The sequence below is a fragment of the Hemiscyllium ocellatum genome, chromosome 2, assembly GCF_020745735.1.
Source record: "Hemiscyllium ocellatum isolate sHemOce1 chromosome 2, sHemOce1.pat.X.cur, whole genome shotgun sequence".
Classification (NCBI taxonomy): domain Eukaryota; kingdom Metazoa; phylum Chordata; class Chondrichthyes; order Orectolobiformes; family Hemiscylliidae; genus Hemiscyllium; species Hemiscyllium ocellatum.
In genome coordinates, this window is record NC_083402.1 from 84,467,351 (window position 1) to 84,483,091 (window position 15,741).

A 15,741-nucleotide genomic window follows, 5' to 3' on the forward strand; every position below is an offset into this window, starting at 1 on the left:
TGTTGGCTGATTCTGATTTAAACAGTATTTTGTATTTCTACATCTAACTGGTCCTATCTAATCTTATCCTACCTATATCACTAGTCCCTAAAGTTTGTCACTACTTCTTGTAAAATTGTCATGTAGATACGTATTTTTAGCATTTCAGAATTGTACATTGAAGACCAGTATTTTTGTCTCTTTATTCAATGGTAAGATTTCTGTTGAATTCAGTTGAAAAAATCAAGTAGTCCTTCTCTTTGTTGCATTTGGAATTTAACATTAAAATTTCTTAGTGAACGTAAGGAATGGGAACAGAAATGAATCATTTCATCGCTCAAAGCCATCCTCTATTCAACAAGACCCAGGCTGATCTCTCTCTCAACTTTAGCTTTCTACGTTATTCCCATATCACTTAGCTCCCTTAGAGCTAGGTAGACTTTTGTGTCCTATCTTGCGTATATTCAGTGACTGAATATTCACAGCTTTTAGGGGTAGAGAGGAAATGATTAGATGAGATCTTCAACTTGGATTGTCCATTTGGCAAGAAAATGCAAACAAGCTTTCAATATTGATCAAGAAGGGGCCACACAGTAATTAGGTAAAAGCAACTGGCTTAACAACACATCTTTAATTTTCATATCTAGGCCTTAGTTTGTAATGAAATTCAGAAACAAATAGATGGAGTTTGTGTTGCATGTTGCTGTGCCAGGTATAGTACTCTTAATGGAACAGATTAAATTGGGCTGTAAAAAAGCTCAAAATCTTTTTACCATGATATTTTTGTCATGCTAGAAGTATGAATGGTGCTTTTGTCACTATGTGGGGGTTGGCTTTCTGTATTTGACTCCACTACTTTTCCCTCTTAAGACTAGCCTGTATGTCATTTTGACTCCGTTTCAGGTGTGATTTGCAAACTGTTATAGGGGGATAGCTATTTGATGCTCACTCTTTGTGTTTTGTTTTTGGGTGAAGGAAGATGTTGAATTTGGCTTCATATTGCAGAGAAATTGCTATCACTGTGCTGACTTGCAGTTATTTTGATTATATGCCATGTTCTGCCTCCAAATTTTCAATACTAAAGCAGAGCAAATTTTCACCTTCTTGCCAGAAATTGTGTTGTAATTTTTAAGTTAAAGTGGTTTTGATGACCAATTAGTGTCAGAAATGCACAACCTTATTTTCCTTTTGTTAATAAATTAGTTGACATCCACAGTTGAGACAATGAGTTATTTTGCATCACAGAGGAGAAAGTGAGGACTGCAGATGCTGGAGATCAGTCAAGAATGTGGTGCTAGAAGAGCGCAGCTGGTCAGGCAGCATCTGAGGTGCAGTAGAATCTTCCTGGTGAAAGGCTTATGCCTGAAGCGTTGATTCTCCTGCTCCTCTGATGCTGTCTGACCTGATGTGCATTTCCAGTACTACACTCCCAACTTATTTTGCAGTACAGCAGGAACACCATTCAATATGTCTGTTCAGAGGGATTCTGTTGTACTAGGAGGAATGTGTCCAAGTGTGACTGATGGGCCACATGTTTTGTGGCAATGTGGTCTCTGAAGTCTATGCAACTCCACGTTTCTAGTTCTTGTATTTCCTACACTTTGTTTTGCTTCATATAGCTCTTCTGGAGTTTTGACTTGCCAGCAATTTCAAAGTGCTGTTGCCTAATTGGTGGAAAACCTCTAAATTAGAACACCTCAATCTACAGTTAACAATGTATATCTATTTATAAGCACTAATTTGGTATAAAATGATGGATGTAGCCCATATAGATCTATGATTTGCAATTCAGCAAGATAAGAGTTTTGACGCTTTTCTGCTGGGATTTGAAAGCATTATTCATTCATTCAAAAATCTATACAGATTCACATCGTACAGTCTAGTCTTTTGGTCACAGAGAGGTACATGACTATGTAGTGCTGTGCTCTGGAAGATAATTTGCACAACACAATTTAGCACTCTGATTACAATTTGCTGCAGTCCATTATTGGCACCTCTTTTGCTTTTTGTCTTGTTCTTTCCCCGTGGAGCAAATTTCAGATTGAATTTTGCATTGCGAAGGACATAACCAATGCTGATAATTTTTTAATGTCGCTGTAGTTCACTGAAACTTAGCATTGCTTCAGGATATTTGCATAGGATGAGGCAGAAACCCAGAAGTAGCTGTCAGTCATTCCATGTTACTCCAGAGTGCAATGTTGAAACACCCCTATACAGCAGTCGATGGGAAATCTGAAAATACTTTTAGTCCCACTACACAAACATGTAAAGAAAAAGTTGCAACCTCCTGGAATGAAGTGGAACTGGGTCTTCAATGGTGTGTAGCGTTCATAAGTATGTTAAACACTAACATTGGCTCTGAAAAACTAATTTTGTATCTGTGGAAATTGCAATGTTTCCTTTATGATAAAAATCCGTAACTTTAAAAAGAAATCTGTTCTTTAAAAATATTATTGTATTAAAGTATAAAAAAAATTAATCATAACTTATTTTGCTATATAGGTTTTAAGATTAGATGTTAAAGAGATTTAATTATTCAACTCCCCAGTTTGCTATGTATGAGAATGTTTCATTGTTGCTACTGTATATCTTGAGATCCTCTTGACTAGATGTTCAATTTAAACTGCCAAAAAGAAAGGGGAAGTCAGCAGCATAGATATATGATAGTTCTTTATGCACAGCTTTATGCTAAATCAGTGGTGAATGTCATTGCTTCATCACTGATTTCAAAATTCAGTCAATATTCTTTTAGGTTTAAATTCTATATATAAACATCATTTTTTAAAAACGTGTATATATCAGTATATTTTGTTCAAGAAATAATTACAATAGTTTGCTCTAGTGAAATAAATAGTTGCATTTTCAACTAAATTAAGTTATGCCACAGCTCATTGAAGCTAATGTACTGAAGCTAATATTGAAGATGGACTTTTAATATGTAGTCAGATTTACTTAAATGTACAAATATATTATAATCTTAATGTTGATTGAAAGAATCCTAATGGATTTGATGCTCAGGCTTTGATATGATTCATTATATATTCAGTAATCTATACGCTAATTTCAGTTTCTTTCACCACCACAAATCAACTCCCCTCCCCCATCACACAACAGCATCAACCAACTACCTACCCACCAATTGTCAGTCCACCCACAGAGCTCCTTACTGCTCTGGCTGAGGTCAAGTGCTCAAATACTAACCTCTTGAGAGTTTTTCTGTGTTGCCAGTGTACTGGTAAAACAGACTTTAAACTCTTGTCAGTTCACTTACTGGCGCACGCATCATAGTCCCACTCAAATAAACCTGTCACAACATAGACTCACTGGATACCAAAGAGTACAAGGGCAAACCTTTAGCTTTTATCCGAGCAACACCAAACGTGCACGGAGTGCATAATTATTTTGCCATTATTGAGCAAACCTAAGGACCTGAACCTCTGCTACATCAGGTTTTTTTTAGTAATTTGCTGAAGTGCTGCTAAGGACATTGAGGACTTTAAATGTTGGCTGCGATTAGGTTCCTTTCTGGGTCATTTACTTCACTTTTCTCACATGTTAACTATTGCTATGCCATGGATGCTGAGGGGGTAGTTTCTGAGATACTGCTCATTTCTTCAGTAAATTAATTTTGGAAATACAAAGTTGAGGCCTATTTTATGACACCTTCCTTCAGTAACATGTTTTGTTTCCTTTGGATTACTTTGACTATATTATTCTGAATGTCACAGAGTAATTGACTCAAATTAATAAAATAGTCCTTTAATTTTAGTTTATGTGCTGCTTTATGCAAAATGAATTACTTCTGCATTTTGTAGTTTGAAGTCTGATTGTTTTTAATCTGGGTTTATGGTCCCTTTAAAATTGTGATATTTTTCATAATTCTACAATTTCAAACGAGCTACATGATTAAAAAATCCAAATCAATCCCTTAGTGATCATATGACATTGTGAGTGGAACCATCAATTTGAAGGAATGGGAAGTTGAAATACAAACTATTGTAAATGTTTATAGAGCAGGAAAAAGAATATACAGCACATCACATGGCCACTTAGATCCAGAATTTTGGGGTTATTTAATTATGTTTTAAAGTTTTTTGCAAAACTGGTGTTTAATTTATTTCACGGAACATCGGAATTTGACCCCATGGATCTGTTTGGGTAATTATGCATTGGTGGGTATGGGTACTGGATCATTAAGAAGACATTGATCTTACCAATGTTCAACTGATTATTATTGGAAAATAATAGTATAGCGTCAATGACATATTTTTGTTAAAAATAGCTGTCCAAAATCGTGGGTTCTGATTGAAAGCCCAATTTTTATATTGGTTTAACATGCAATATCTGTAAATGGACATTTGGGTTTCACTGTTAAATTGTCTCTATAACAGACAGGAATGAGTCAGCAGATGATAATTTCAACTCTCGGAGTATATTGCTAATGTGGTGTGTGTACGCCCATTTCATTCTTGTGAAATACTTCATGAACATGTTTAAATTAAAATTACCACTGTATAACTGAGAACCTAATTTTAAATAATTAGTTGCTCCCAGAATTTGGAAAACTTAACTGTAAATCTGAGGTTAGGAATTTAAGTGTCTTTTTACAGATCTTTTTGGGTCAGTTAGAGTAGGAGCACTTTGTGGCCGGTGTGGATACCGTTTGGGCTCCCCCTTGCTAAATTTGGCTTGACTGGAATTTCGACACCCTCTACCATGGCTACCCTCCTTCCCTCTTTTTCTCTTAATTGCTCCTGTTTTCCCTCATCATTCCCTGTGTACCTTCCATCTAAGCTCTATTTCTGGCTTCCATCTGCTCAGTTGCTGAGGACTGTGCCCAAGGTTCCTTGGCTTTGGCCTCTTTTGCTATTTTGTTTTCGTTGTACAGCAGCTCGCAATGCTATCAATTTGTTTGACAGCTGTGTGGGAAAAGGGGTAAAAAAAAGACACATCATTAGCCATCCTGTTAAATTTGGCATGACATCTACATGTTTGGTTTTCCATAAGTTCTGGGGTCCAGGTCTGTAAGAAAAGTGGAAAATCCAGTTCGAAAGATGTTGTGACTTTAATTTACAAGTGCATTTTTAGTAATTGTGCAAGTGATTTCTTATTTTTTTTGAGTTACTGTTTAATACCTAATTTTTCCATATTCTATGTTCATGCAAATTAATTTTTTCACAGCAGCAGCAACAGTTACAGGCCCAACATCTATCCCATGGCCATGCACTTCCAGTACCTCTCACCCCTCATCCGTCTGGACTCCAGCCCCCAGGAATACCGTCAGTTGGAAGCAGTGCAGGACTATTGGCATTATCAAGTGCAATGAAAGATGAGAAAAAGCATCATGACACGGACCACCAAAGAGGTAAACAGTTGCAATTGATTATAGACTGTCAATTAAAGGCCGGCAACTTAGAAATGGCAACTTAGAAATGGCAACTTGATTTTTAATTTAATTTCTCTTTAGAAATAGAAGAGAAAGGAGTAGATGATTCAGTCTGTTTGACCAGTTCAATTAAATCATGAATGGTCTGAATTTTAAAAACCATCTCTATGTCTCGCTGTTTCCCCTTAGTATCCTCGCATTACAAAATATTTCAACCTAAACTGATTTTTCCCTTTGTGTTTTGATCCTGTTAGAGACTGTTACTTTTTAAAGAAAGCACAAACACCAACCATTCAACCGGCTGAGTGACACCATAGGACTTCAAGTTTTTGAACAAAGCAATCTTTATATATATTACAGAAGAAAGATTAAACAATGCAAATGCTATTACTTAATGTCTTAGTTTATAATTATTTATGCTGTGAACTCAGTTCTGCCTTTGAGTCCACGTAAGAACTACCTTATATAATAAAGCAGTCCTGAATGATCATTCACTTCCTTCGGACGAGTCCATAATGTGTGCTACCCTCTGAAGTTCACTTTAAATCTCCTCAGATTTCTACTGATTCTCCAAGGTAAGATTCCATGGGGGGTCCTTCCACTGCCTTTTTGATTGTGTCACCTTTCACCTTTTTTCACAGACCTCACAAATGTGGATGCCTCAGCTCCTTGTTTGGATTGCTGGCAAATGCCCAACTAATTTCTCATCGCCTTCCAAGCTAATTCTGCTAACTGATTTCTACCAAAGGCTCTTTGAGGATCACTGCAAATTTTCTCCACGAGAGCAAATCCACCAGCTGCTTTTCACACTCAAAATCCAAACTAAACTCCTTGTTTTAATAAATATACACAAATATATTAAATTAAAGAGCCTTTTGTTCCCACAGCTTTTTTCTATGATAATTGACATTCTCTGGTTGATCTCAGACATGAAACAAAGATAAAGCTAAACAAAATATTTTATGTTCAACACAACTGTTTGATTCTGCCACTCATCTGAGCAATTTCTAAATCTAAGGGAACTGTGCAATCCTCTTTCCTGGAAGTGCCAGCTTTTGGCTTATTTTGTGGAAGTAAGAATAGATACCCCTATTCTATCCAGAAGTTCAGAAATAGGCCATCCATTATTTAGTTTTTTTTCACTTCCACCTCAGATCTTGTTAAATAAACACAAGCTAATTAAACCTAGGCTTGTTTGGTTTGCCTTAGATTGTTGCTCGGTTTGTTAACCAGACTAAGAACCATTGTTCTTAGATTCAAAATTTTAATCTCTGACAGTTATATTTTAAAGCAAATGAATTATGAACCAGATTTTCACAGAGTTCCCATTTTTCCAATGTGGTTCTTGAAGCTAAAAACTAGCTTTTTATGTATTATTAGTTTATTTGAACAAAAAACGGGAAGATAAAGAATGAGATGAAAGCAAGAGCTGGAGATGGTCAGTTTAAGAAGTTGAAGAAACGTCATCCAGAGAGCGATAAAATGTGAAACTTTACCATCTTGAATAGTTGAGATGACTGATATGGAGATGTTGAAGGGGTAGCTAAATAAACATTTGATGGTGAAGGAAATGTAGGCAATGCTAATAGTTCAGTGAGAAGAGCCTTGAATAGAATAAACGTTAGCCTTGGCCAAATGGGCTAAAATGTTCTGTCTAATTTTAAGAATGTATAAAATGCAAAAAATTGTAGGATTTTAGATTGTGGGAGACTAGCCATGAAACTTTAGCCTTTGTCTCTCTTGGTAACCGACTAGAGTCATAGAGTCACAGAGTCATACAGAATGGAAACATAATCTTTAGTCCGACCAGTCCACACCAACCAAGTTCCCAAACTAAACTAGTCCCACATGCCAGCACTTGGTCCATATCCCTCCAAACCATTCCCACTCATGAACGTATCCAAATGTCTTTTAAACATTATAACTGTACCTGTATCTATCATTTCTTCTAGCAGTTCATTCCACACATGAGTCACTCTCCGTGTAAAAAAGTTGCCCCTTCTGTCCTTTTTACATGTTTCTCCTCTTGCCTTAAAAATGCAGCCCCTAGTTTTGAGCTTCCCCACCTAAGGGAAAAGATCCTTGTCATTCATCTTATCTGTACACCACATGATTTTATAAACCACAACCTCTGATGTTCAATGAAACAACTCCCAGTCTTTCCAGTCTGTTTTTATATCTCAAACCCTCTATTCTTAGTAACAGCTTGGTAAATCTTTTCTGAACCCTCTGTTTAATATTATCCTTCCTATAATGGGGCAACCAAAACTGCACATTGTACTCCAGAGGAGGCCTCACCAATGTCCTGTACAACCTCAACATGATGTCCTAACTCCTATCCTCAAAGGTGTGAGCAAGCATGCTAATTGCCTTCTTTACATCCTGTCCATCTGTGATACAAATTTTAAAGAACTGTGTACCTGAATGCATAGGTCTTTCTGTTCTACAACACTACCCAGGGCACCTTCATTAATTGTATAAGTCCTGTCCTTGTTTGTATTACCAAAATGCAATACTGCACATTTATCCAAATTAAACTCCGGTTGTCACTCCTCAGCCCTTCTATATCTCATCCAAATCATTTATATTAGTGACAAACTGAAGTTCCAATTCCAATGGAACACTCCTGTTCACAGCCGTCCAGTTTAAGAAATGCTACCATCATCCTCTGTCTCCTATCCAATTGGCAAGCTCACCCTGAATCCCATGTGATTTAACTTTACTAATTCATCTACCATGCAGTTTCATTATTTGGTGTTGCACAGCATAGTTAGCCTTATCTCGTAAAGCTGGAGTGCAATAGCCAGTTCATGCCAAAGAAGGGGGATTGATGTATATTCATGTTGTTTAGAATAACTATGAAGAAAACACAACCGGTTAATTAGATTAGTCAATCTGCAATTCCTCTGGTTACATTTGGAGAGAATGTTATAACTAAGATAAAGCATGTTTAGTTTTACTGATGAATATTTGAAAATGTGAGTAGATACTTTTTTCTGAATAATCTCCTTATATTTGTTATTTAATTTATATATCTATATTATTATGCAAAGTGACAGTTTTTATTTCCACAACCAAAGCATTTTTGCTGCCTATTGCAGTAAGGAAATACCAAACTGACCGGTTAAAGCAATTTGTTGGTTATTTAACCTATGTGTTTGTTTCTGATAGAAATAGAACTATTGGAGATAAGTATATAATATAATTAATACAGTTCTAGTGATGTTGGAAGGTATCAACATTCTCCATGGGAGAGGAATTTTAGGGGACTTTGATGGAAGGAGTTGCCAGTGGTGAAGCTAATTGGCTCCCAAAAATGATGCTTACATCTAGTCTGTTAACTGGTTATAGGTATATCAGACCTGCTTTATGTGCTGCTTATTATTTACCATAGCTTGCCTGTGTGAACTGCTGAAAGGATCTGTTTAGGCTAATTCATCAATATTATGGTTGCTCAACAGTATAAATGAGAATGAGTTGGCGACAAGGGAACTGATGCACTTGGAGAAATGCTTGAATAGGAAACAATTTTGTGGCTGAAGTTTGTGGAGTTATTCGTCTGCTTTTTTATTTACTCATCAGTGGGGATATAAGGATTGGTTTAAAAGTTGACAAGTGTTCAAAAAATTTTCAAAACAAGTCCATAATATTTTAAGCTTATTCATGGTAATGACTAATTGCTTTCTTGAAGTGTCTATTGTTGAACATGGATTGGCTTCAGGAGGGTTTTGCTGAGAGTATTATTCAAAAAACAAACAATGACCAAGTTTGTATCATTTCACAAAATCTTCATCTCTCAATTCACCATGACAGTGGTGTAATATCCAATTCATATTTGCAAGCAAGAGCCAAATAGATAAATATAATGTAGTTGCTATATTATTTGGCTTTCAAACCATAAATTTATTAAATTAATATTGAATTAAAAAACACACTGACAATTTTTGCAGTTGTGCAAAATATTTTTAGCTAATTTTTACTTGCTGTGCACAGTCCTTTTTCTATAGTGTTTTAAGATTGCCATGTGACTATGCTTGTACTTATTTTTAACGACCACTACTCTGCATGAGCTATTTGACCCATGTACAGTTAGCACTGGTTTCTGCATGGCTCTACATCCGCGCGCTTTGGAGAGAACATTGCTGTCAGTTGCTACTATAGTTGTATTGTCTGAACTGCAACACTTTTTACAGCACTCCTTCATTTGTATTTCTTCTGATGTTATTTGCAAATAAAAATCATGGATCCAATTTGAAGTTTGGGCAAGTGCATGGGTTTTGAGTGAATTAGAGTTTCTGTTTGTCAATGGGAGGGCAAGTTTTCATCATCCCTTATGGTCCCCCAAATCTATTTTGCAATGCACTTATGTTGGCTTTAAACAAGGCTTGAAAGATCAGAATCAGATGAAAAGTTCATTTACATTCCACTGTCTGGAGATTGGTTTTGGGATAAAATTGGTGTAGATTGCTGAATATCAAGTATGTTAAAACAGCATAGCTAATAACTGGTGTAAATAATGTTGCTGTTGATGATAATAAGTGCGTTTTTTTTTCCAACTCCCTTCCACCCTACCGGAATGCTGCTCTGTTGCTACTTGTTCTTGATCTGTACCTGCTTGCAACTTCATTCATTCTCTCATGACGTGGCTTAAATGAGAACAGACAGAGACTCAGTAAAGGTAAGTTACAACTCTGTTTTTATTTCACAAAAAGGGTTTTTAAAAAATCCATTGATGACTTCTTACTTTGTTTATTCTTTTTAGTTTTTAGTTTGTTGTTCCTATACCTTTTGACATTATCGCAGTACTAATAACAAGAATGCAGTGATTGATACAATTGCAAGTATCATGTTTAAAGCTATGCTTGTAGATATGTTCATTTTCAAGCTGAAATTAGAAACTGTTGTTCCTCAAAGAGAAATCTACAATCACGAAGCATCAACCTTTCCTTTATAGTGTACCACCATTCTTCTGACCCATGTTGATGGTAAGTGGGAAATGGATATTTGTTCTTCGTACGTTTGAGGCTGGGCCTTGGAAACCAGACCAGCTTGACATTATGGAAGATGAACACTTAGCTTTTCCTAGGTTTTTATATGCCAGTGATGGGAGCATATTGAGCAGATGCTGCATGACATATTGTAACAAAGGTAGACAAGCAAGAAGCTGGAAGAATATACCAAGCCAGGCAGCATCAGGAGGTGAAGAAGTCAACCCTTCTCCAGGACTCAAGCTTGCTTTTTTAATTGACAAAGTTGATGGCCAAACAAAGCAATTAACCAGAGTTTTATTTAACCTTCCAGTACAAGGAGGTGTTTCAGTGTAGGTGTTTGATCAAATGTGACTATTTCTTTGAGATGTAAAATATAAGTAGTTTTTTTAAAAATTGTATTTGTTAAGCATCTTTTCACTGTCTTCAGTGCTTTGCAAAGCCCTTTTTCGAATCAGTTATTTATTTTTGTGGTTTTGTTTCTGAGATAAATTAATTGTTAAATAGACAAATGTCACAGCCCATTTCTAGGCACAACGCAATTTTTTTTGATGGTTGGAGAAGAATTTTTGGCAATGTACTGGAGAACTTCCTGCTCATCTTGCATATTTGTTTTATTCCTTTAAGGGAATCAGCATCATTGTTAAGGCTTACCTTTGTTGCCCATTCCTAAATGCTGTTGAGAAGGTGGTGGTGAGCTGCATGTTGAGCTAATGCAGACTATCTATTGCAAGTGCACTCTCAGTGCTGTTGGAGAGGGATTTCCAGGGTTTTGACCCAGTGAGAGTGATAAAGCTCCAAGTCAGGATGAGGGTGTGGATTGCAGAGCAACTTCTGAGGTTTAAACTAGTGCAGTAAGTGGAAGCAAGACGAATAAGTAAGCTAGTTAATTAATTACACCAATTGTTTAATTAAGATAATAAAAGTAGTAGGATAGGTGATGTGTTGTGACTACAGGCTGTGCAATCTCCTGGAATCCACCGTAACCCAGAGAAATATGTTTGCAGTAATTGTCTGTGACTCAAGGAACTTCAGCTCCAGTTTTACTCACTGTAAGGGCTGAGTTGCCAGCTCTGACACATCAGGGAGGGGGAAAGTTACTGTGACGCTTTGTTCCAGAAAGTAGTCACACCTCTGAGGATAGGGAAGCTGATTTAGTTAGTGGGCAAGGACAGGAAGGAGTGATTGTGAGTGAGGCAGACTCAGACCCCAGGTAGATGGGAAGAAACTTAACCATTGCACTTGTCCAATGGGTTTGAGGTTCTTGAGTCTGTATGTGGATGAGCAAACTGACCAAGGCACCATTGCATTGAAAACCATTTCTGTAGGAGAAATTAATCAAAATATAGTGACTATATGGGAGAGGATAGCCAACTGGGGGATGGTAGGGGTTGGGAGTGGTTGGTGGAGGAGATGTTGGGAACCAATGTAGTTCTCTGCAGCTCAGCAGGAATCCAGAGGACTGTGTTACCAGCCCAGTGCCAGGGTTTAGCTGTTGAGAAACAGCTTGCAGACCCATGTAGATGCAATGGTCAAGAAGGCACAATAATGTCTCTTCCTCAAGCGGCTTAGGAAATTTGGCATGTTCATAAGGGTCTTCATCAAATTTTACAAATGCACCAAAGAAAGCATTCAATCCGATGCATAAAGGCTTGGTACAGCAACTGCTCTGCTTACTATGATCTCCCTGTACTGCTCGCAAACAAAGCTTTTCACTGTACTAACATACATGTGACCATAGTAAATCAAATTAACTCGGCTCAGCTGATCAGCTGTGGACTGGGGACAATCTTGTCATGGGAGTTCATAATGTAGGGGGTATGGCTGTGCTGGTGGAGGCTTGATTAGTCAATAAGAAACAGCCTAAGTATAACTGCAGCATTTTTGGCTTGGTAAGATGTGGTGAGTGGAATGCTATAGAGATCAGTGCTGAGGCCTCAACTATTCACAATTGATAATAGTTACTTGGTTGAAGGAACTGAAGTATCAGTGTTAAATTTGTTGATGACACAAACTTAGATACGAAAATAAGTTGTGAAGGCGACATAGAGTCTCAAAGGGATAAATTAAATAATGTTGTTTATTGCAAAAATGCCACAAGAGCTCTGTAGGTCCTGCAGCATCTGTGAAGAGTGAAACCGGGATAACATTTTAAGTTAATATGACTGTAATACAGAACATCAAGTTTTAAATCTGTTGAACTCTGTTCCCCACAGAGCAGTGGAGCAGGAATCTTTGAATATATTTAAGACTGAAGTAAATAGATTCTTGATAGTCAAAAGTGTTAAAGGTTCCTTGGGTAGGAATCAATGTGGATTTGAGGCCACAATCATTTAACCATGATGTCATTGAATGAAGCAGGCTCACGGGGCTAAAGAGATGACCCTGCTGTTGATTTGTATGTTCATGCCAGAATATGGAGCCTGCCCCATGGTTGAGTGTGCTCAGGACTGATGGAACAATTTGTAATGCCTTTTACCCACCTCATCTCCATAACCGTGCATACCACAGGTAATCAGAAATTTAGTAATCTCTATCTTAAACATACTCAAAGACTGAACTTCCCCAGCCATCTGTGTTTAGAGAATTCTAGTATCTGCCGTTTTTGTCCTTCCAGGTGATATTATTTACTGGTTTGAAAAGTATTGTCAAAGGGGCCTTGAACAGTTGCTGCAGGGTATCTTTATTTAGAGTACACATTGTTGTCACTGTGTGAGGTGGTAGATAGTAAATCAAGTAGGTCCCTACTCAATGATGTCGAGTTGGTAGAACATATGGAGCTAAGTAAGTCGAGAATATTCCATTATATCTTTAACTTATACCTTGTAAATGATAAGCAAGCTTTGGGAGTCAGCAGATGAGTTAATTGCCGTGGAGTTCTAAGCTCTGATCTGCTATTGTAGTTACTGTATTAATGTGCTGGTTCAGGTCACTTTCCCATCAATGGTAACCCCACCAGGATGTTAGTTGTTCAGGATTCAACAATCAGACCAATAAAGTGTGAGACTGGAAAAAGTACATTAGGTCAGGCAGCATCTGGGGAGCAAGACAGTCAATGTTTCGAGCATAACCCTTTGATTCTGGAGGAGAGATGGTTAGATTATTCCTTGTTGGAGATGGTCATTGTCTGGCGCATATATGCTATTTGCCATTAATGAGCCCACGTCTGGATGTTGTCTAGGTCTTGCTGGGAATGGACATGACTGATCTAAAGATGATAACAAACATTTTGTAATCATTAGCGAACATCCCTATTTCTAATCTGACCTTCCGATGCAGAGAAGATTGCTGATGAAGCAGCTGAAGATGGTTGGTCCCAGGACACTACCTTGAGGTGTTCTGGAGATGAGATGACTGACCACCCACAATTACACCCATCTTCCTTTGTGCCAGGCATGACTCCAATTAGTGGAGCGATCTCTCTCCCCACCACCATTTCCATTGACTTTAAGTTTGCCAGTATTAATCATACTGAGGCACATACTGCCTTGATGTCATGGTTGGTTACTATCTGCTCATCTCTAAAATACACCTGGGTTTTGCGTTGTTTGGAGTCAGGAGGCAGGTGACCATGGTCGAATTTGAATTTTGCATCAGTGAGCAGGTTAATGTTGTGCGAGTACTCCTTGACAATACCGTTAATGAGCTCTTTCATGACTTTACTAATAATCAGATATAAGCTGATGATGTGGTAATTGGCTACGTTGATTGTTTCTGATTTTTTTGGACAGGACATATCTGATCGATGTTACACAGTGTTGGGTGGACGCACTATTGTAACTGTACTGGAACCACTTGAATAGGGGTGTGGCTTGTTCTGGAGTACAAGTCTCCTATTTCCAGAATGTCCAAGCCCATAGCCTTTGCAGTATCCAATGTTTGCAGCCTTTTTTTGATATCACCTGAAATAAATTCAGGCTGAAGACTGGCATCAGTGATGCTAGGGATCTAAGCAGGCTGCTGAGATAGGTTGTCGCCTCAGCATTTCTGGCTGAAAATGATTGCAAGGGTTCAGCCTTGTCTTTTGCACTGATGTGCTGGACTAATCTTGTAATTTAAGGATGTTGATATTTGTGGACCCTCGTCTAATTATTTGTTTAATGACACATCAGCATTCACACCTGAATATTGCAGAACTCCAGAGTTTAAATGTGATGTGTTAGTAGTGGGATCATTTAGCTCTGTCTGTCACATGTTGCTTCCACTGTTTGACACACAAGTAGCCCTTTTTTATAGTTTCATCAGATTGGTACCTTTTTTTCAGGTATGCCTGGAGTCACTTCTGACATGTCCTGCTGCACTCTCCATTGAGCCATAATTAATTTCTCAGTTTTATGGTAATTATGCAATGGGAAACATACCAGCCCATTAGACTTTCATTTGAGGTTGCACTCAGTTTTGCTGCTACAGTCACAGTGCCACATGGATATCCAGTTTTGAAATGTTAGGTCTGTTCGAAGTCTGCCCATTCAAAACAGTAGTAGTCCCAATCAACATGATGGAACATGGTGTCTATTTAAATATGGATCTTCTGGGTGATAGATACCTGCCACTTCTGAGATCAGAAGCATGTAATTTTAAGGAACTGCCTTGCCAGCTCCCAGCAGGAGTTATTATTGAATGAAGAAGGGGTAGAATTTGGTGGAACTTGGACCCACTGCTAAATTCTGATCATTCAACCTGCGTTTGTCCTGGTCATTGTCTCCCAGATTGAAACGTTCTGGGTCTTAGAACATAGAACATAGAAAAATACAGCGCAGTACAGGCCCTTCGGCCCTCAATGTTGCGCCGACCAAATCCTACCTAACCTACACTAGCCCAATAACCTCCATATGCCTATCCAATGCCTGCTTAAATGACCATAAAGAGGGAGAGTTCACCACTGCTACTGGCAGGGCATTCCATGAACTCACAACCCGCTGCGTAAAGAATCTACCCCTAACATCTGTCCTATACCTACCACCCCTTAATTTAAAGCTGTGTCCCCTAGTAACAGCTGACTCCATTAGCGGTAAAAGGTTCTCAGTGTCTACCCTATCTAAACCCCTAATCATCTTATACACCTCTATCAAATCTCCCCTAAACCTTCTTTTCTCCAATGAGAACAGGCCCAAGTGCCTCAGCCTTTCCTCATACGATCTTCCTACCATGCCAGGCAACATCCTGGTAAACCTCCTCTGCACTCGATCCAATGCCTCCACATCCTTCCTATAGTATGGCGACCAAAACTGCACACAATACTCCAGATGAGGCCGCACCAGAGTCTTATACAACTGCAACATGACCTCAGGACTCCGGAACTCAATTCCTCTACCAATAAAGCCCAGTACACCATATGCCTTCCTCACAGCACTATTTACCTGGGTGGCAACTTTCAGAGATCTGTGT

General features: G+C 38.1%; 1 protein-coding gene across 1 annotated transcript in view; it reads left to right on the top strand.

The window, feature by feature from the left end:
• LOC132828169 (transducin-like enhancer protein 4) overlaps positions 1-15,741 on the top strand; it is a 206,342-nt gene that overhangs the window by 120,404 nt on the left and 70,197 nt on the right. The window contains exons 7-8 of the mRNA XM_060845101.1: positions 5,161-5,344; positions 10,027-10,043. Of these exons, the coding sequence (XP_060701084.1) occupies positions 5,161-5,344; positions 10,027-10,043 (201 nt within the window). The remainder of the gene's footprint in view (positions 1-5,160; positions 5,345-10,026; positions 10,044-15,741) is intronic.